Consider the following 21626-nt stretch of genomic DNA (forward strand, 5'->3'; position numbering starts at 1 on the left):
CTGTGCCTTTTTAGCTATGGGGAGCTATCTAAGGTGGAGAGGCTGATGATTTGCAACACCGCTGAGTCAGAGTTTTCTCCAGGGGGCAGATATCCTTATGGTAGATTTAAATTCACTTATACTGCTTGAAATAATAATGGGGGAGGGGGCTACATTGTGAATCCTTATGTTATTGCCTTAAAGATAACGATCAGAGAAATCGTGTTTAGAAAATGAAGATTTTCCTTTTCTCACTTTTTCTTGCATGAAATCATAAAACCTGGTAATTTTGACTTGATTTTTATGGCCAACCTTAAAAAAGGAAATTCATTATACAGTTTTAATATAGATATGAAAATTTGGGGTACTAGATCATGCATATAATTGGGGATCAGCAAGGATTAGTAGATTTTAAATGTTGCCACTTAGAAGTGAAAGCTACTGGCAATTGGTAATGTAGAAGTTGCCTGACTTTTCCATCCATGGCAGTGAAATTTCATTCATAACATTTTCCTCTAACCCCCCAAAAAGGCATCTCTCTTAACTAATTCTCTTATCTTCCAAATTGGTGGCCTCTTCAGCACTTTCTGCTGCTCTCCCAAAATGACTACTGCTCCTGGAGAGAAAGCAGGCGCCCTTCTCACCCAAAGTCTCCTATCTTTTGCAGAGTGGGACCTGTCTTTAAGAAAGGGAGGCTGATGGAAAAATAAGAAACAATAAATGGAATTTCACACCATAACTTACTTTGAAGAAGTGTATATATCTGAAATGCTGAATCTGTTACCCCATTAGTAGTTAGCTATACAAATAAGCAATTTTAGAGGTAGAATTTTTCATTTAGGAACTAAATTAAATGTAATATATAAAATGGAAATGACAGGTGATCTTTTCATCAGAAAATGCAATCCACCTGCATTTCTGGAATTATTGCTTTCTAATTGGCTAGTCAGGGTCATGTAGAGTCTTGCCAACTGTCACATAAAATAGTTGTGTGATTTTTCTTTGAATTAAATTAGGCCAAGTATACATAATACTATTAATGTCTACAGTATTTTCTATTTTTCCAAGATCCTCCTATTTAATATTTGTGAATTAGTGGAGAAAGTACTGGACTTAAAACTGGAGAGCTGGGTTCAAGTCCCAGTTTGCTATTTAGTAGCTGTATGCTTTAGGTAAGTCATCTGATCAGGTGGAACACACAGGAAACACTTGCTCAACTGTGAATTGACCTGCAAACTTACCTTAATCCTCACTAGCAAAACAGTAGGGTAAGTATTCCACTCATAATCTCTCCTGTTTGCTACTGGAGAAAAATGAGGCCCACAGACCCAAATCATACAGTGCTAGCAAGAGCTTCCTGATTTCAAAGACTGACACTCTCTCCTAACCACTGTGATGTGCATAGCAAAGTTAAGCATGTCAGCTTTTACTTATATCATGCTTTTGAATGACAGCAGCAGTTCCAATACGAGCTTGTGAATAGAAACTCAATTGCTTTTATAACACATGGGTTGCAAAGATTTGAGGATATTAATAAAAACCAGAAGACGTGTATGTCTGAATTTTGAATGTAGGATATATTCAACTGAATGGCATTTGTAAAAATATTTAGACATTGTGCTATAAATAAGAAAACAGCAGAAATGATAAATAGGAACACAAGAATAAGGCTGGCTCATTTTTACAAAATACATCGGATTAAATTGTTTTACAATAGTTAATATTTTAAATGAATCAAGGAAAAGACTTTAAAGGAAAAATTGAGTATTGAATTTGAAAGGATATGCAGTAAGGAATTGAGAGTTAATTTTAATATCTCTTTTTCTAGAAAGCACTAATAAAAATGAATGGGTATTTACCTGACTCATTTTCACGGAATTAGTCAGTAGTCTGGGAAACTTTGAACTTCATCTAACTCTTGTCTACATTAAAAAAATTTTAAGTGTACCTTGCCAAGTCCTTAACAACTGGCAATTAAAATTTCCATGCTGCCTGTAAGGGAACAGCTCATACCTTTGAAAAATGTAGACTGTTCAAATAGATGTTTTGAATTACTTGTGTCATTTTATATTGTGGCAAATATAAAATGCAGCTGGCTAGTCTATGTTGGCACTGTGATTGAGGCTTTGTGATTCCTGGTGAATTTACACATTTTTTATACCAATTCCAGACACAGCCATGTCTCCAAAGACGCATGTAATTACCTTGTGATGACGCAAAAATTACATGAAGACGACAGCCTTGCATGCTTCTGTTTCATATAAACTTGAGCGTTAAGCAGGAAGCTAGAGGACACATAGTTTGTGACCTTGGGTAATCATTATTAATAATCACAGTTAACAAGCTTTGCATCTGAATGAAACACAGGCTCAGCAGTTGGTGCTAAACATATCTCAAGGTTTTGATGTATTATTTTTAATTCTCCTTGAAACCGAAGATCAGGTAATCAGAAGTACCTTATGTAGAACAAGACAATTTTAATATCTATAAATCAGTTTTAGTGTAACTTTTTTAATCAAGCTCAGCAAAAGCATTTCATGTTGTGTTGTAATCTAGCCAGTTCTGTACATTCTTCATAGTTTCATGGAATAAAATATGATCATCCAAGACTATTCCCATTACCCTCACATCCACCATTAAATATAGCTCTGTAGATGATATTTTTGAAAAATTAAAATATTTGTAAGGTAGAGGGTAAAATCCCATCTCTCCTTGTCATTTGTTTCTGTGACTGTTTGAATAACATTACACTTTTCAACTTTTCCTAGGATAAACCATGAGATGCACTATGGTTTATAGATGTTCCACGCTCTTGTATGTGTTTTTACTTTGTTTACATTTATGCATTTAAAGCTCTATATTAATTAATTGTTATGGCTAATTAACTAAAACTGTATGTGAACTCATGTTGGCCAGATGTAATTCTGCTAACTGCTTTACATATGTTGGTGATTCACTGTAAACTTACACACTTTAAATAGTAACATTTACTGTTTTGGTCTAGGTACACACTTATATATGAATATTACAAACACTAAAAAAAGAACAAAATTGCCATTTTAGAATATATTTAAATATATATATATATATATAATTTAAAACAGCTATGTACACATATCCATTAGAATAGATAATGTCACTTAAAATAAAACCTCAGTTATTAAATATAAACCTAGTCAGGCAAAGAGGGAAGATTTTAGAATTTATTTATTTAGACATATAGATATCACTGTTAGTCTTATAATATTTGTTTTGTAAAAATATTGTTGTTAAAAATTTACCTAAAAAACAAAATTTACTTACCCTGAAGTAAATCCAGTTTTAAGGTATTAGACCGCATTTAAAGAAATTATCTAATTGGCCTCTAAAATATGAAGTTAGAGCAAAAAACTCCTGTGTCCCTTTGTAATGATAAAGCTTGAATCGCCACTGTTAATCTTAAAGAATTAAACTTGATTATATCAAACTAAAATTCTTAGGACTTCAGTTGGTTGATTGGTTGGTTGGACAGGTGATTTTTTTTTAATGGGTTTTAGCATGAGAAGCTCTTAATGGGCTCATTTTACAACAGAAATTGAAAGATGAGAGACATATTGTACTACCAGAGATTACACAATGGGTAATGAGGAATGGAAATTCAGCTCACACATGCTGTAAACTGCAAACTACCTGTACTTCTCTTCCAGCTAATGGAAGCCTAAGGAACTCTCACTTCCAGTGTAAGGTTTAAAAACAATAGAGCTTCAGAAGTGAAAATACCCTATATAAGAATGTGTAAGGAAGCAAGAAAATAGTCCGCTTACTTTTTATTTTGCCAAGTTTTACCATCCTGCCAAGCAGACATTATAATGTAAAATAAGCATCTCGAATTATATCTATGTTGAAATTTATTTAGGATTACAAAACATATTTTCTTTCACAATTGTTAATGTAGGCTGCATAAAGCCGTATTACCTGGCCTAGCAGTTCAATATCTAAGGGATCATCATGAAACAGTATGTACATAAATAAGTTAAGGCACCATCTCAAATCATAAAGCAAAACTATCTTTGAATCAGCAAAGTGCATTCATATTGCAATTTTAAAATGTTCAGCAGTTCTCAGATATTGAGTTTAACAGATAAGCCCATTTGAATAATTTAAAACAGATTTTACACTGATGGTGTATTGATTTATCCTTGAAATACAAACTTCTCATGGTGTTCAGTAAGCCATCTAAAAATGACCTAGCAAATGGAATCTCCGTTATGATCTATTGCCAGTGAAAAGCATGATGTCATATTTCCATGGAAGTTTTCAGTTGATTTCCTACCACATCATAAAAACAATATGGTGGAAGGCTGAGCAAATAAACAAATGGTCCTGAAACAGACATATTTGCCAAAGCATTTCATTAACAGACATCTTTTCTTTAAGTAAGTGACGTATTTAAGTAAGTGATGCTCCTGTGTTGATAACTTGTAAACCATGTGGACTTGTCTCCAGCCTGTGTGTTGTCTTGTTTCTACAGAGTGTTATTGTAACCCTTTGGGCTCAATCCATGATCGTTGTAATGGCTCAGGATTTTGTGAGTGTAAGACTGGAACGACAGGGCCTAAGTGTGATGAGTGTCTGCCGGGAAATTCCTGGCACTACGGCTGTCAACGTAAGTAACTCTGGGAGCTGCCCTCTGCCTGTTGCAGCATGGCTGATTTTGCTTGTGTAGGCCAGTGCCGTGAGTGCAGCTTTTCAGAGCAGAAAAAGGCCCAAATCACCCACAAGCTTTAAAGGCTACTTAGTGCCCTAGCCTACATAGAAGAGAGCAACTCTATCAGCTCTCCAGCTGGCTCCTTTGAAGCTCATCTCAGTTTTCTGTGGCTGGTGGCACAGCTTATATTGAAATATTATATGGAGATCCATGTACCTGGTCAGACCATAAATTAAGTGGCGCCACAGGAACACAGCCTGGAAATCTTCACCACAACATGAAGGGTGATATGTATGTGGTTAATATATTTCTTGAACTGAAAGCTACCCTGGAGCTCCAGAGTTCATAAATTCAGTGATATCTACATAACTTATTACTACATTTGCTATTGTACCCATCACTGAATCTTAACCAAAAATCTGAAGGTAATAAATCTAATGGATATTTAAATGCCAAGATAAAATAAATGACAAAAATCAATACTGATTTTAAGCCTTTCACTTTAGGCACTATGTACAAATGCTTAGACAGCTGCCATCTGGGGCAGCTTCATTTCTCTGGAGATTATCAGGTCTTCTAAAAAGCTTGTCAAGGGAGGTAGCACGTCAGTGTGTACATGGAACAGAAATTTTAAAATCCAAGGAGAAACTGTCTCCTGTCACCTGTAATCTTTTCTGCTTTTTAAAAATTCTGCACTAACTTTCTATTCCACCTATACATAGATAACTCATAATATTAAATAACTACAAGTCATATTCTGTATAGTAGAGCATACCAGTAGATAATTATGCAGGCTACATGTGTAATTTTTGGTGTGTCTTTATCCAAGTTAAAAAGTAAAAAGAAACCAGAGAAACATACTTTAACAACTTACTCTATTTAACCCAAACACATAAAAATTATAACTTCAATACAATTTATATCAAAATTATTAAAGATACAGCCTCCACTTTTTCATGATCTTTGGGAGCAGACGTGTGTTTTATATATACAGAATATCTCTCTCCTTTCTTCCCTCTTCCCTCCAATACACACTTGTGCTTTCCCTGAGTTGAATCCATCCTTGAGTTGGCCACATTAGTGGCAGAGAATATTAACCTGAAAACAACCAACCAACATCAAGAAGAAAAGCAGTGGTAGAGTGGGATTAAAGTGACATGGGAAGTGATGTGCTGGGAATAAGCAAATATTTAGGTAAATGCTACTAAAGAGGAACCATAGTAAAAAAAAAAAAAAAAAAAAGGGACCATAGTAGATTTCAGGGAAAGCCTGAAAATTCCAGAACCGGGCTCCAGTGCCCTGAGTGAACTTGCAAAGAAAGCCACAGAGAACTGCAGTCCAAAAGTGATACAAGTACTAACACCATAGCCTACAAAGTGAGTACACCATTTGAATGGGCTCTGGGATCATACAGACCTGGGTTTGAATCCTGTCTCCATTCCTTAGTACCTGCAAGAGTTGGAGGAAATTACTTGGACTCTCTACACCTAGTTTCTCTTGTGAAAACAAGGATAACAAAAGAACCTAACATATATGGTAATTGGGAAAATTATTAACAGAATGTTGCAAGAACCCATGTCAAAAACACTTATTTTATAATATGTATTAGTGCAGAACTTGCAGCAAAAGAGGCCTTCTTTGGTGTTATAAAACTGTAGAACCACAGGATTCTAAAAAGCCCCTTGATTAGAGACAAAGAGTTTGAGGCAAAAATGACCTGAAAACTCATTGTGTGGCTTCAGCTGTGGAAAGTAAAGAACTCTGGGCTCATCAGTGAGCTTTCTTCCTGTATGATCACCAATCCTATGCCTCATAAATATAAGCTGGTCTCTCTGAACAAACAAGGGAAACACCTGAAAACTGCCAGGATGAATGGTCTTTAAACTGCACAGAACAAATACCCCATGAAAGAAAACAGAATTAAAAAAAAGTTTCAAGGAGGTCTGTCAGATCAAAATCAGTGTTGAGATTCTCCAAAGAAGAATGAGACATTAAGTAAGAGAATTAATAATATAAAAAAGACCGTTTAGAAATCAGAGAAGAGGCAATAGCCAAGTTCCAGAGAATAAAACTGAACCTTCTAAAGAGAAAGTAGCACTAAATGCTTCCCATAAAACATGAAGGGTTAACCTTTGCTACCAAAAGATTGTACATAGTATTTTGAATTTTTGATTTGCTAGGTCAGAAAGAGCCATATGTTGAGTGAATGAGACTGATGAGAAGATATTTTGTCTTCCTCGAGGATACATACACCGCACACGCTTGCATTGTTTGTGATAGCCACTGATTGCTACTTTGTCAACCAAACTAATGTGAACATTAGTGGCATTTTTAGAAGAACTCATAGTCTGCATATTTGGATCAAACTTTAAAAATTTGATGGTATATTAAATACGCTTTTGGAAAAGAGCTATAGGATATGAAGAACTAAACACACGAAGCTCGGAGACTGAGATTGGGTTGCTATGCCATGTCCTTCCCTATCGTGATATGCGCTCTTGGGAAGGATAAAGACAGAGATTGCCAAGAACAGGAAACAAGCTTAAGAGGAGGCTCAATGGCCTCATCAATGAAATTTTTAATTTGTAATTAAAAGAAGTATCTGGAAAATGCCATGACACAACTTACAGACAAGATACCGTAGATACTGTAGAAAGCATACAAACACACTCACAATTTTTTTTTTAAAAAAAGGTTATTTTCAGGTGTCAGATAAGAGAAAATTTGGGGAATAAAACTCTATGGCTTAGATACATTACTTTGCTAAAAATATACAATAACTATATTCAATTTCTACTACTCCTATAACAAGTTACCAAAAATTTGTTGGCTTTAAGCACCGCATATGTGTTACAGTTCAGTACTGAGATGTCAGTAAGGGTCACACTACAGGACCTCTGTGTGGCTGTAGGGGAGCATCTGTTTTCCTGCCTTTGCTAACATCTAGAGGTCTCCTTGCATTCGTTTGCTTACACCCCCTCTCCTTCCCTCTTCAAAACCAGTAACTTTCCACCTCTTTGTGCCTTTACTCCATCACCATATCACATCTTTCTCTGACTACAACTAGGAAAGGGTGTCTATTTTTTGTGGGGTGCTGGGATTGAGCCCAGGGCCTCACATATGCTGGGCAAATGTTCCACTGCTGAGCTACACCCCAACATCTCCACTTCTAAATCCTACACAGATAATTTAGGGTAATCTGTGCATCACAAGGTCTTTAATCTAGCCACATGGGTAGAGTCTCTTTGCCTCAAAAGATAACAGGTTCTAGGAAGGAGAATTTGTATTATATTCTGAGGAACCATTTTATACTATATGCTACAATAATATCTAGAGCATCAACTTTTAATGGCAGGGATAAATACTTGCCTGGAATAATGATATACAAGGGTGAAATGTACTCTTTGGAAATACATAATAACATTAAAAATGAGAGACATAGGTCAAGAAGTAGATTTGAGGTATGAATTAGAAGGTATGACAGTAAAGTATTTTTCAGGCAAACCAAAGACCTTATAAAAATGGCACTTTCAAAGACAAGCACTTGGGGGGACACATTATTCAACTGAAAACTATATAAATGTTCTATATTCTTCCAAAATAAAGGAATTAAAATATCAAGATACCTACTAAGAGAATCATTCTACTAAAATTGGTGAGAATTTCTTCACCAAAAATAAATAAATAAATAAATTAGTCAATTGATCTAAGAAAATCAGTCATGGGGGCTGGGGATTTAGCTCAGTGGCACTGCACCTGCCTCATAAGCACAAGGTCCTGAGTTTAATCCTCTGTACAAAAAAAAAAAAAAAAAAAAAAGAAAGAAAAGAAATGAAAAAGAAAATCACTCATGGATACTGTAGAGGCCAATATCAACAGTCAAATTTTTGAGATTCTGATAAGCATTGATTTAGTCACTACTATGCTCTGGTCTCTGCTGCAAATTTCTTCTAAAAAGAATGGCAAAAATACAGAGAGGTACATGAACAGAGGCTCAAATGACAAAGACACAGAACTGTTAGATAACACCCAAGTTTAATTCAGAGTGACAATTTTGCATGAGTGACAAGCCAAAATAATTTCAGGATGAAAAAGAGCGAGGAGTTTCTAATCCCAGTGAAGCATGCCCTGAGCAGCCCACATCAAGTCTTGCCCTTTGAAACATGTTAAATGTAGAGGATATTGATGCAGGTGGCTTCTCTCCTCGATGCAGGTGTTTTCATGTAAAAGAGTTGGAGGTGTTTGGTAAACATATGCTTGGGTATCTTGAAGATGTCAGCTGGTATTTTGAGAGCTATGTTATATCAGGTAGATCAGTTGGTTCAAGAAGAAAGATGAAAGTCTGTCCCTAAAAGATCCCTTTCTTCTAGCTGTTGGAGAATACAGTGTGGGGTGTATGGAGTAATAATGAGTTCAAACAGAATCTGCATGGGCTCCTGTCAGTGATGTTTCTGAAGAGTTTTGGCTTAAATGAAAAGTCCAGTGAAAAGCCCTCTGAGATCTCTTCAGTTTTCCAACTCTAAGTTTAACACAAGTCCATAGAGCTAAGGAAAGGTGCTTTGGGAGTGCCTAACTCAGTTTTTGTTAGTTGATACAGTTTGGGATTATTAGAAAAATCTTCTATACTTTAATAGCTCTTTACCCACTGATAGCAGACTCTCATGCTTATCACTACCCATCTGCCAAATTCAGATACTAAAGCCATATGACTCTATTTATTCCAAAGAATGTTTTTCTTCTCTCTCTCTCTCTCTCTCTCTCTCTCTCTCTCTCTCTCATTGAGTTTATTGGTACATTTTAGGTATACAGTACAGTTACATTCATCATTGAGATCTTGTACCTTTACATCAGAGATTGTTTTTCATCACAGATCTCTGTTACTACAGTTCAGGATGAGTCATTTTCTTTGTCTTTCTTCTTATTTTTGTTTGTATTTGTTTTTTTTTCTTTCATATCATTTTCTTTATAATACATGTTTGTGGTATATAATGTTTACATTCCTTGTGAAAAGTTGGTACATGTACATCTTAATTCCTATTTTCATCTCCTTTCTCTTCCCTCTTTCCTCCTTGTATCCATCTCTTGATCCCCTTCCTTTTTTTAAAATATGAGATTAACTTTCTCTGGCCTGACAACTTGTGATCACGAAGATAATAAAGCGATGTTTCCAATTGCTTCTGTGCGATGAAGATTATACCTTCCTGGACAAATACCTTGCACCTAACTTGTAATTTTTCAATTGCCTCTGGTTGCTGTCTCTTCCACTTTGCAATGTTAGGTTAAAATGTCCAGTTCACATTACACCTGCTCACCTCACATGTTGAGTCCATTGACAGGCAGCATGTCTCTTAAAGAAGCATGTGTCTGTGATGCTTTGGAGCATTCGGAGTCCCAGACATATGATTTTAGCCATTTAGCTCTTTTATCTTTACCACTAAGCACTGATCTCATCAATAAAATGAATAGCATCATTGAATGCAAGCTTTTAATTTCTTTGCTAGCAATTTAAGCACCAGTATTAGTTCTTTCGCTGAGCACCGCATATACAACAAGGATGAATGAGAAATATCAGTGAGGGCCTTTGATGTTCCTGCCATAGAGCTCCTGGTGTAGGAAAGCAGTGATATTTGAACACAGCCAGCCAAAGCCTCCCATAGATAATTGAAGGAAGAAAATGTTAAGAAAACAGAAGACAAGAAGTGACAATGTGTTGGCATTACAAATAAGCTAGGTAGTCTTCTTAGAGGAAAAGACTCATTTTGCCAACTGGAAGACCCAACCCCTGGGTTGCTCCACCGGTGAAATTTCTGGATTCAGGAGAAAGATGCCACACCACACAGTGATGCCGTTCCTTTCCAATTGCAGATTTTATTTTCCCTTGATCCTGCAGATTTTATTTTTTACAATTTTTCCTTGATTCTGAACTTTAATTTGGGGTTATTAGAAGTCCCCTGATCTCTAATATGTCAGGGACCTGGTGCCACCTGTGAGTGGAAGAATAAGGTATCTGGGCTTACGCTGTAGGAAGTACTGGAACTCTCCACATACTAAAAGCTCCATTCAGAGAAACCAGAAGAGGCCAAAACTGACATTGCTGGCTTGGCAGGAGTGAGTGATTCAGGGTGCCTTCCATGGTACAATCATATCCCAAATGCATTCAAACCCTACAGCTCACGAATTGCTGAAGCTCAACATAAAATGAATACAGATAGTGCACCGACTAGAGAGCAATTCCAGCACCTCCCAGCATTCCGAGGCTTACACGCCAGTCCGCTCTGAGCTCGCCTGTGCTCTTCCTGTACCAGAGATGTCTCTCGGCTCTAATCCAGAGGGCACTGGCCATATTTACTTGGCAATCCATGTAAATGTCCCGCTTTATTTGAAGAGAATATTGAGAATTATCCAAGCTCAACTGTGAAGACTGTGTAGAATGCCAAAGCTCATGGAAAGCTGCAGGCAAAATTTCTTCCACTAGTACCCTAGTTTGAATGAAGCAGCCTGGTCCTATCTGACAATATGGTCAGGAGGCCAAGGAGAAATACAGTATTCGAAGCTCTTTCTTTAGAAAGAATATACATAGGATTTCACCTTTAGCCATTCTTTACACACCAGTGACCATATGTGTGAATTTGTATGTGTGAAGATGAATATAAAAATCTTGTAAAACTGTATATAGAAAGACAACATCTAAGTGTGAAAATCAGTTCAGTGCTAGACAGCCAACCTCTGTGAAACTTGTACAAGAAAATTTTCACGGAGGTAGAGGATCATTTTCCAGCACCTATCAGAACAGGATTTTGGAATAAAGCAGTCAGGGATAGATCATGATAGGAAGTTCCTGATAACTAAATTCTAGGGAGCAACATAGAAAGAAGAAAATGAACCTTAGATCTGGAGCCAAGAGTCTTCGTTCTGAGGGACCAGTACCATCTCCCTAAGGAATGAGTGTTTAACCTTAATTAAGCATGAACCTTCTATAAAATCCTGACCAGGCTTGGGCTCTAAAGCTTCTTCCTGGTTAAAACTCTGATCCTGAAGTCTCACAAATGATCTGAGCTGTTAGCATATCAGCCAATTTCTGAGAAATAATAGGAATTATTCTACGTCAGAAGTATTTATGCATTATCCCCTCCCACAAGAGCCATAAGATTTCCTCACTTTATAGGCAGCAAAACTGACACTTTTAAAGAGGGTGATTCCCCAGCTCAAAACCCTGATTAGTGATACAGCAATGGTTAGTATTATTTATTGTTGGTCATGTTTGTTGTAGCATTTTATGGGATTTTGTCATTTTTACTTTGCAGATGGAGACAGAAGCTTTGATGATTTATTCCAAACTTTTTTCTGCAAAGGGCCAGATAGTCCCTATTTTCGGCTCTGTGAGCCATACGGCCTCAGTCATAACTCAGCTCTGCTGCTGCAGCACAAAATAGCCACAGACCACACTGTCATGAGTCACATGAATATGGCTATATTCTGATCAAATATTATTAATGGACAAAGAAATTTGAATTTTCTATGATCTCCACATTCCAAGAAATGTACTTCTTCTACTTTCAATCATTTTTTTAAAATGTAGAAACAATCCTAAGTTCATATGCCACAATAAACAGGAGGCAGACTAAATTCGGCCTGCAGACCATAGTTTGATTCATTTCAAACTCACCCAGCAGTTAAAAATGAGGAAACAGAGGAGCCATTAAGCAAAACGGAAAGACTATGAAGCAGGAGTCAGGAAAGATCACACAAAAAAAATACATTTCATTATAATCTTGACATGGATGTCACAGGGAGTTGGTGTAATTGGTTCATATTTGCAAGGCCCTAATTGACCTTAAAAAAAAAAATTAGGATTACAAGAAACATGAAGGCTTTGACTATTTAATTCCCAGAGCAAGATCACAGACATAAGTCGAGGCCAACTATGTAAAGGCTCTAAGGGCCAGCCCCGCCAATTTAGCATCAATTTAAGAATCAGCAAGTAATGAAAGAGAAGTCAGGGTGGCCGTAACACGAGCGGGACTGCTCGTGCTGGTGTGAGGAAACACTGTGTTGCATTCTGCAGGCACAACCTGGCACCTTGAAGAGAAGTGGGAAGCTCTCCTAAGCGTTCTAGTAATATAAAGCTACAACAAAGAGGGCACAGGAAAAGAATTCCCGCAGAATATGTTGAGAATCTAGATTTTGTTTTTCTAACATTTCCTTTACTATTACAAGTAATTGTTTTTAATAAAGGGCAGATCAGTTCCGTGAACCTCTACCCTTCCTGTCCCAATGTGATTGAACCTATTAAACATAGAACCTTCTGGATTCCCTACAGGAATAATTTCATGACCCATCCCTAGTTAAATTCATGTATGCTTTTCATTTCATCCTGTCTTTGCTACTTTTTCCGTTTTCAAAAATGAAGGTTAGCCTTCAGTTAGCCGTTGTTCCCAGGTAGGGAGTAGATACCTGTGCGGATGCAGACCAGCTGACCATTGTTATATAAATTGCAATGCAGTTGGATTGGCTGCCCAGTGTATCCCCCCTCAGTCTGACTCACCCTCAGAGTGAGCAGTCCAGACCATTCAGAGACTGCTCAATGTTCACCTTAAAAATGGAAACAATAGCTAACACGTGCTTTTTAACAATATTTGTTCCCCCATTCTGAAAAAGTATAGGAGTAGCATTACATATTGTAGTTACTTTTTCTGAGCTACAACTTTTGAAAAAAGCGGGCATGTGACTCGGAGTCGAAACACTACAAAAATGATGAAATATTGATGTAATTGTTTTTAAGAGTCACATTTAGCCCTCTTTTTAATTAGTATTGTTAACCCTAAAGTACTTACTTAGTTCACATGTTAATTTGCATTCGTTGTCATGAAAATCAATATGTGGAGCGTTTTATATCGTTCACATGGATTTTGAACACAAAAATGCAGTTTGGGCATTTACAGGAGGGCTTGTTCCAAGATAACTTGGTGTTTTATTAAAGATGTGAGTCAGAGGATATAGTCACTATCTTTTCTCTGATGTTGCTGGTTCAGCTTTTTAAAGGACCCATCTAAGATCATGCACCTCTTAAGATAGCACACCACTGGCCTTTCTAATTAAAATTGCTGGCTGAGGATTTAGCTCAGTGGTTCTGCCGCCTGCCTTGTAAGCACAAGGACCTGAGTTCAATCCCCGATACCAAAACATAAATAAATAAATAAATAAATAAAATTGCTAAATTTGCAGCGAGGATGCTAAGCTATATAGAGACTGTATGGAGGAATTCCAGCTAAAGATATTAGGCCTTCAAATTTTTGAGGTAATAATTTTACTAAAGAACATCCAGCGTCTTATGGAAGGGTTTGTGTTTCACTTGGTAGAAAGATCTAATAAAGCATAATTAAGTCAGCATGCCCAATGCATTCCTTCATGTACAACAAATGAGATCAAATCACACTCTACAGGAAACCCATGTCCTTCATATCATCTTTGTTGCTAAATTTAATTTAATCACGGTGATAGAAAGAGCTTCCTAAATACAACCTTGCTCACTCTTTTGAAGTCCCCTCTCTAAAAAATTTGTCCAAATCATGCATTGTTTATTCAATAATTTGTTCATTTATTTATTCGTTCGTTCACCCACACAATCATTTAACAAATTTTGAAGTCCTAGTATATACCAGGAATTATGCTAAACTGTGGCACCAAAAAACAAATCAAATGTGCCTGTCCTCTAAGGGCTAACAGTTCAAAAGGAATCTCAAGTTCGTCAGACCTCACTCTTGTTGAAATCTAAGAAAATTAAATTCCAGTATTACTTTTTCAGCCTGCTTTTCTGATGATCAATAACCCAAACCATTAGTATTTTCTGAGTTGTGATGCAACCACTGGGGAAATCAATATGGAGATACCTCAAAAAAACTAGATTTGGAGGTTCCATTTGACCTAGCTATCCATCTTCTGGGTATCTTTCCAAAAGAATTAAAAAAGAATCACACCACAGTGATATATGTGCACCCATGTTTATAACAGCACAATTTGTAATACCTAAAACTTGGAAACAGCCCAATTTGCCCATCAAATGGAGGCTTGATAAAGAAGACGTGGTTTTTCTATAAAATGGAGTACTACTCAGCCATGAAGAATGAGAAATGAGAGAGCTTTATAGTTAAATGGATGCATAGTGAGGCCATACTCCTAAGTGAAATAAATAGGAAACACATGTGTAAATAGTTTCTCTGGTGTGAAAAACTAAAAGTATAAATGAGGTTCAAATTGTATAATTGATAATGTGAAATAGGAAGAAAAGGGCTAAAGGAGTAGGGGAATTGGGAAGGGTAGGGGAAGAGAAAAGAAAAAATATGAGAAAAGGAAAAACTACAAACAAAGTCTTTGTAAATAGGGAAGGGTGGAGGAGGTAAAGGAAGGGCAGGGGTATGGGGAAAAAACAAGAACCAAGATACATCACGTACAGGTACAAGATCCCAATGATGAATGTAACTCTACTGTATACCTAAAAAGTACCAATAAACTCAATGAAAAAAAAAAAGAATTTTCTGAGATGGAACTTTAAAGATATTCTATGGGCCAGGGATTTAGCTCAGTGGTGCTGCCACCTGCCTCAAGGTCCTGAGTTTGATTCCCAGTACCAAAAAAAAAACAAAAAAACAAAAAACAAATAGATTAACTGTCCTTATTAATGAGAAAAGTCGCTATTTATTAAGGCTTACCATGTGTCCACCCAGTTATTATGGTATAATTTATTCTGTGTATAGTTGAGTGAACTGAGTCTCAAAGAGGCTAGGTAATAAGTCAGCTAAATCCTCCCAGCAACTTACAAGTGTAATCCTCCCACCAGTAACTCCAGAATCACTGGAAATTTTGTTCGAAATGCTGAATCTCAGCCTTCACCACAGACCTGCTGATCTGATTTTTAACGAGACCTCCAGGTTCTGACGTACAATAAAGTTTAAGATGCAGAGGCCTAAATAATGGTGGGGCTTTAACCCAGAGCAACCCGACTTCTAAAATCAATGTGTTTTGTTAATATGCTTGTGTCTTTATTTTTATCATTTTGTGCTCATAGACTAATGGTAGCTAGGAAGTCCAAGTAAAACATATGTCTTGGAAAACTTCAGATAAAAGGAAGGAGGTCATACAGTGTCTCACTGCATCAGTTTTTATTGGCGTGTATACTACAAATCCAAATCATATTAAAATAAGGAAAATCATGAAAACTTAAACAAGTAATCTATTTGTTTTCTTTCATCCATACAATTTAAAAGTGGTTAATAATTGATAGGTTAATAATAAATATTTTAATATAGTATATTGCATTTTGTTATGAATATATCAAGAGGAAATACAAAGTGAGCTCCCAAAGATAAACTTTTATTGGGCACATGAAATGGAACATAAAATTTGATGGCAATTACCATTTAATCTATTGATGTTTAGAAACGTATTGAGGGAGGAACTCATAACTCAGTTAATTGCTATGAATTATTAATTGCTCATTTGAAAAGCGATGAGCAGAACTGAACATGTTGAAAAAACATCCTTCTCACTGGCTTTAACCTTTGTGTCATTGCTTTTATGAGAACAAAGGGGAAAGATTCTAATCGTCCAAAACTAGAAAGTGACAAGACAGCGAACATCTCAGTGACTATATAAAGGTTAATGGAGATTGAAATGGAATAGCTATCTCTGACCCTACTCTAGCATACCTAAGTGGGGTTCTCTGGGTGGACCCCAGGCATCTATCTGTATTCTACAAAATTCCCCGGGCCATTATACTATTCAGTCAGGATTGAGGGCTACAAATTTTGTAATTATACTTCCTCAGAAAGATTTAATCCATTGCTTCTCGGCCTTTTGGCTGAGTGTAGAAAGATTTAAACCAGCCACAGATTGCCTTGTGATATTCAGAAACCCAAGTGAGGCGGGCTGGGCTCCAGTTTGCCACTCCTACTTAGAGGCAGAGGTGTCTGGATAACCAACTAGTGTCCGTGACATTGCAGACCTAGACTGTGATCTGCTTTGTACAGATGTTTTCTCTGGATGGTGAGTGATTGCTGACCCTAACAGGCTAAAATTAAGAATATGTCTGGATTTAAAGACACTTGATTTAACCAGCAGCTTCTTTCTCAAAAAAATCAATAGTATGTGTTGTTTCTGTAGGATAAAAAAAACCTTCAAAAAGTACCAGCTTTTTTTATTAACTAAATCCAGGGATTTATTGTTCAGTGTCAGCAGCGTAACTGCTTTATAATTGATTTTTCTGAAAAGAACTGAAAATTTAAGCCACCTTAATTTCCGTTATCTTGACACACATGATTAGCATTACTCTGAAATATATTTTATCAGGTTCCTAATTACCATTTTAAAATCAACTCCTTGAGCGCTTAGTTGTCTTGATAAAATATTTCTAAGACAGAGAGAAGACAAGTGTATATAAAAAAAATATGTAGGTGTTTACTCCTGTTAATACTTATCCTCCATTTTTTCAAAATATGTTCAATTATGTTTTTAAAAGTAAATATAATTATTAAGATATAATAATACTTGTTAATTTTTCTTTTTTAATTTTTGAGCTAAAGAAGTAACATTATGGTCTCAGGACCTGGCACTTGTAAGGCAGGCGATGGCTCCAATGAGCTAAATCCCCAGCCTGACAATGAATTTTATAAACAATAAAGCAAAATGTAATATCCGCAACCTTTGATAATGTGCCTGAATTCTTAGGTCACCAATGAATACTAGATTATTTTTTTATTCTTGCACATGTAGTGCTGAAAAAATGAGGCTCAGTAAGCTTCAATTTACTCACGTAAAATTAAAATAAGAACTGGATCCACTTCACCATCTGTGAGAATTAAATAATACAATGGATTATAATGTTTATTCAAGTTTCTGTCACACAGTGAGGGCACAAACTAAGATAATAAACTATAAGCGATGGTACCTACCCTCACAATTTCATTGAAAATGATGAAGATTTGATTAACAACTTTAGAAAAACAATCAAGTCATAAACAAATGAAACAATGAAATCAAAGATATGAGAGTCATGTCTTATTCCCGAAAAGTGGAAGCTTAAAAACATGTATCAGATTTAGTAGCTATTGTGTCCTTTTTGTGGTTATTTTAAGTTGTTAACTACTACCTCTAAACACAAAATTTTAGTTAACATTTTGTGTAAGATTTATGTCTCAGTTTTGCAGTTTCCAAATAGGAAAATAAAGCCCTTTAAGATAAACTTTTATCCACTAAGTTTACCCTAACCTTAGCAGCAATTATTCATCAATTTCAGTGTCATCTTAAATCCTGGAAATTACCTGTAATGCTGAAATGACTGCCTGCCAGACAGGTCTTGAATTATATGACCCCAAACAGACCACAGTGAGACCAGATTCTCCACTCAGACATAAAACAATTTCTCAGGAGTGACAATTGGACAGTAACAATCCTTTCAGTCGCCATCAGACCTATTGAATACTCGACTATTTTCAGTTTGCTGACTATTGACCCCCTTGGAGGTTTGTGTGTCAGAAATATATTCAGCTCCTCATTTTTTCCAGAATTCCCCAGGAGACTTTCCACAGGGTTAGTTGGCTATTCTTAGCAAGTTCATGCTATGAGCTATTTTTTTTAACCAAGTTAAGATTTCTCATCTTGTACTGGACAGACACTCAAATTGAGGCTCCAATTTTAAGATGAATAATTTTGTTTATTTCTGAACCAGATTAAAAAAAAATAGTACAAGTAACAGTTTAACCGATGTCACACTGTCCTTGAAGTGAGGCTGAATTTTTCATAGCAAGCCAAAAAATGTCGAGAGGCAGAGTATAAGTGAGTATTTCTGCAGCCCTAACAATGTCCCTGTGAAATGTAAAAATTGAGAAGGAAAGTTAATCTCCAAACTGTAAGGAGAGTGTCAGGTGCCTGTCACTAGCTGCACACCTCCACAGGCTTTGCTGCGAGGGGTCAGCCTTCTTGACAGGCTAACATGCATTTGAAGTATGCAGCCCTTCTACCCACTACCTTGGAGCATTACTTTATGTTATGATATGAATGTATTCATCATTACAAACATATATTGAGTGAAGAACTATCAAGAGAGAAATGGTATAATAATACCACTCAGAAGATGGGTGAGGGGATTCATTAATCAATACCCAACCATTTATTGACCCTGTACCATTCTGGGTACAACACAAGATGAAAAACAAGTTTAACATAGCACATGCCATCAAAATCACCTAACCTAAAGTGATCAAAATAAAACAAATGAAGCCATAAAAGGAAGCAGAAGTTTCCTGTTTAGAGTATGCAAGGACTTCCTAATGGCTCTGGTTGGACAAAGAAACTGAACACTATTCTAGGTCTATTCAAGCTGAGCAACTGTCTTCCATGTGCTGGTTGAAATCCTAGCCCTGGCCCTTAGTAAGAGTATGCCACTGAGAAAATTATAGAACCTCTCTGTCTTACAGTTTTAATTCTCTTAAAAAATGATTACACCTCATAAGGCTTTTAAGGAATTAAATGAAAAGTTTATAAACTACGGAGTACAATTTCTGTTTCAGCAAGCTCCACAAATGATAGCTGTTATTGGTATTAATCTACTATAAGCATATGTCAGTAGATAACATTGATGAAAAGCCAGGAAGGATTTGCAGATGTAAATGAGAGTTGTTCAACCTATAAATGGAGATCCCAGTCATAAATGTTGGGTTTTAAGCAGTGCTTGTAGAAGTAATTATGAGTGTCCATCAGAGGAATATAGAAACTCAAAGCTAGTGGACAAAGCCGTTAAAAGAGAATCCTTAGAGTTCTGAAATTCAGTGAGGAGTGTAAATTGAATGTCTTTGTTAGACACAGGAAATACCTGACATCTCTGGTTGGCTCTCCTGGTCCCACAGAGGTGACTAAATTTTGCGTAATACCCGAGATCCCTAGCCTTGCTCTGGATTTTTCAATCTTTCCCTCTGTGTTCTCTGACTAAGAGCATTACGATTCTATTCCTTGTGGCTCATTTCCTCGACCCTAACTTAGTATACCAAACCAATGGCCAGCACCATCCTTTTGTACAGTTCAAGAAAGAGCTCCCAGGTTCTAATGTGTCCAATTTCAAATTAGACTTTTTGTTTTTGTTTTTGTTTTGGGGGGGTGGTATCAGAAATTGAACTAGGACCTTGCCCTTGCAAGGGAGGCAACAGAACCACTGAGCTAAATCCCCGGCCCTCAAATTAGACTTTTACTAGTGTGCAAAAGAATAAGGTCAACTTCATTTGTTAATAAATTAGAAGGTAAAGGTAGCCTGTTATTTTTTTAGTGAGGAAGGCAAATCACTACCTGTTCTGAGCTCCAAATTTAACATCAGTACAGAAAATAATGTTCTTTTAGAGTATAGTTTTTCTGTCCAAAACTTCATCCAGAAACTGATAGGCAAAAAGGACACTGAGAACACATTTCCTTTCAAGAGAAGACAGGAGATCACTGGGGATCTTTTCTTCCCCTCAGCATGTTCCTAGTTTCCAGCTACAAGAATATCATTACTCACTGAAGAGTGTGTTTGAAAACATCACTGGAGTTCATGACCAAAGCCCCTCAGGGGAGTTATTCAGCCCAGAATAAGTCTATTTCTTTTCCCCTCCAATGTACTTAAGATTTTCCTGCTGACTGTGTCTTTATGTTCAAACTGCCATGACTTTAATAAAGGGAAAAAATGGATACCATGCAGGGAAATAGGCTGGATGTAAAAAAATGTAAATGCTTTGTAAATTAAATTACATTAAAAATATTTTAGTTGTAAATACATTATATCTAATCCATATGATTGATCATTTCACACATTATATCATTTATTCTTCTAATAACTGCAAGAAATCCTACTATATCCATTCATACATGAGGAAACTGAGGCTTGGGAAGTTTAATTTGTTCAAAGCAAACAACTAATAGGAGATAGAACTGCTATAAAACCAAAATATAAAGCTAACTCTCCCCCCGCCATGATGCAGACTCCTTGCAATGAGTTCAAAGTAGACCAGTGCTAAACTCCAACTTCTTTTAGAAATGGGAAGGACTAGGAACCACTGTGTTCTGATCTTGGACAACAGCCCAGTTACAGGATAGGTTTGCTTTCAGTGAGATGGAAACAACTTGCATGGCTCATTAGTAGGAGGATCCGTGAACATAAAAAGTGCCACACCACAGAAAAAGAGGCCTCTGGATAAAAAGCAAACATCAACGGATGAGAGTTACCAACTCTCTCTCACCATCTCTTGGTCTTCTGCCAACAGGAGCAAATGTTTATTCACTGCTCTCTATGTGCAGTAAATTTATTTCTCAGAATCAACTAGCCCACCCAACAACACTTGGAACAAGCAAGTGTTGCTCAAATTCCCAGTTCATAGGCCTAGGCTTTGGGGCATGCAGAAGAGAAGAGAGATTCTGATACCTGACAGACCCTGTTGGTTGTGACTGGAGATTCATAAATGTTTTAAAGAGAAAAGTGACAGAGAAAAAAAAAAAAAGAAAGAAAGAAAGAAAAAAGAACAACACTGTGGAAGTGCAGTCCCTGTGCGTTCACCTAGGGCCAGGATGATAACCAAGAAAGTGAGCAGCCATGCTTAGGATGGAAATCATGCAATTCGAGCTCAAAATGTTTTTTCACATTAAAACATCACTCAAATGTCCTGATCAATTCACTAAAGCTATGAAAAATTCAAGTAAATGCATATCACACTATGGTCCAATTAACCCTACGTCATTTCAGATGCTAACCCCCCAAAAAATATATACATAAGTGTCTGTTATGTATTTAGCCACAGGATTATATATGAGAAGAGAAGTACCTCTATTTCAGTGTCAGTATCATGGCAGGCACCTTGTAGCATCTTAATTTCACCTTTGCAACATCCCTACAATAAAAGCTATCACTTTCTGCATTTTACAGATGAGGAAACTAAAGCTTGGA

The 21626-nt window shown here is 36.6% G+C and overlaps 1 protein-coding gene across 1 annotated transcript in view; it reads left to right on the plus strand.

Annotated features, from left to right (window-relative positions):
- The window catches only part of Ntng1 (netrin G1), a 329941-nt gene that overhangs the window by 283526 nt on the left and 24789 nt on the right, over positions 1 to 21626 (plus strand). Inside the window, exon 9 of the mRNA XM_033758073.1 lies at positions 4490 to 4624. Within this exon, the coding sequence (XP_033613964.1) occupies positions 4490 to 4624 (135 nt within the window). The remainder of the gene's footprint in view (positions 1 to 4489; positions 4625 to 21626) is intronic.

The sequence above is a fragment of the Fukomys damarensis genome, unplaced genomic scaffold, assembly GCF_012274545.1.
Source record: "Fukomys damarensis isolate Sample0158 unplaced genomic scaffold, DMR_v1.0_HiC HiC_scaffold_33, whole genome shotgun sequence".
Classification (NCBI taxonomy): Eukaryota; Metazoa; Chordata; class Mammalia; order Rodentia; family Bathyergidae; genus Fukomys; species Fukomys damarensis.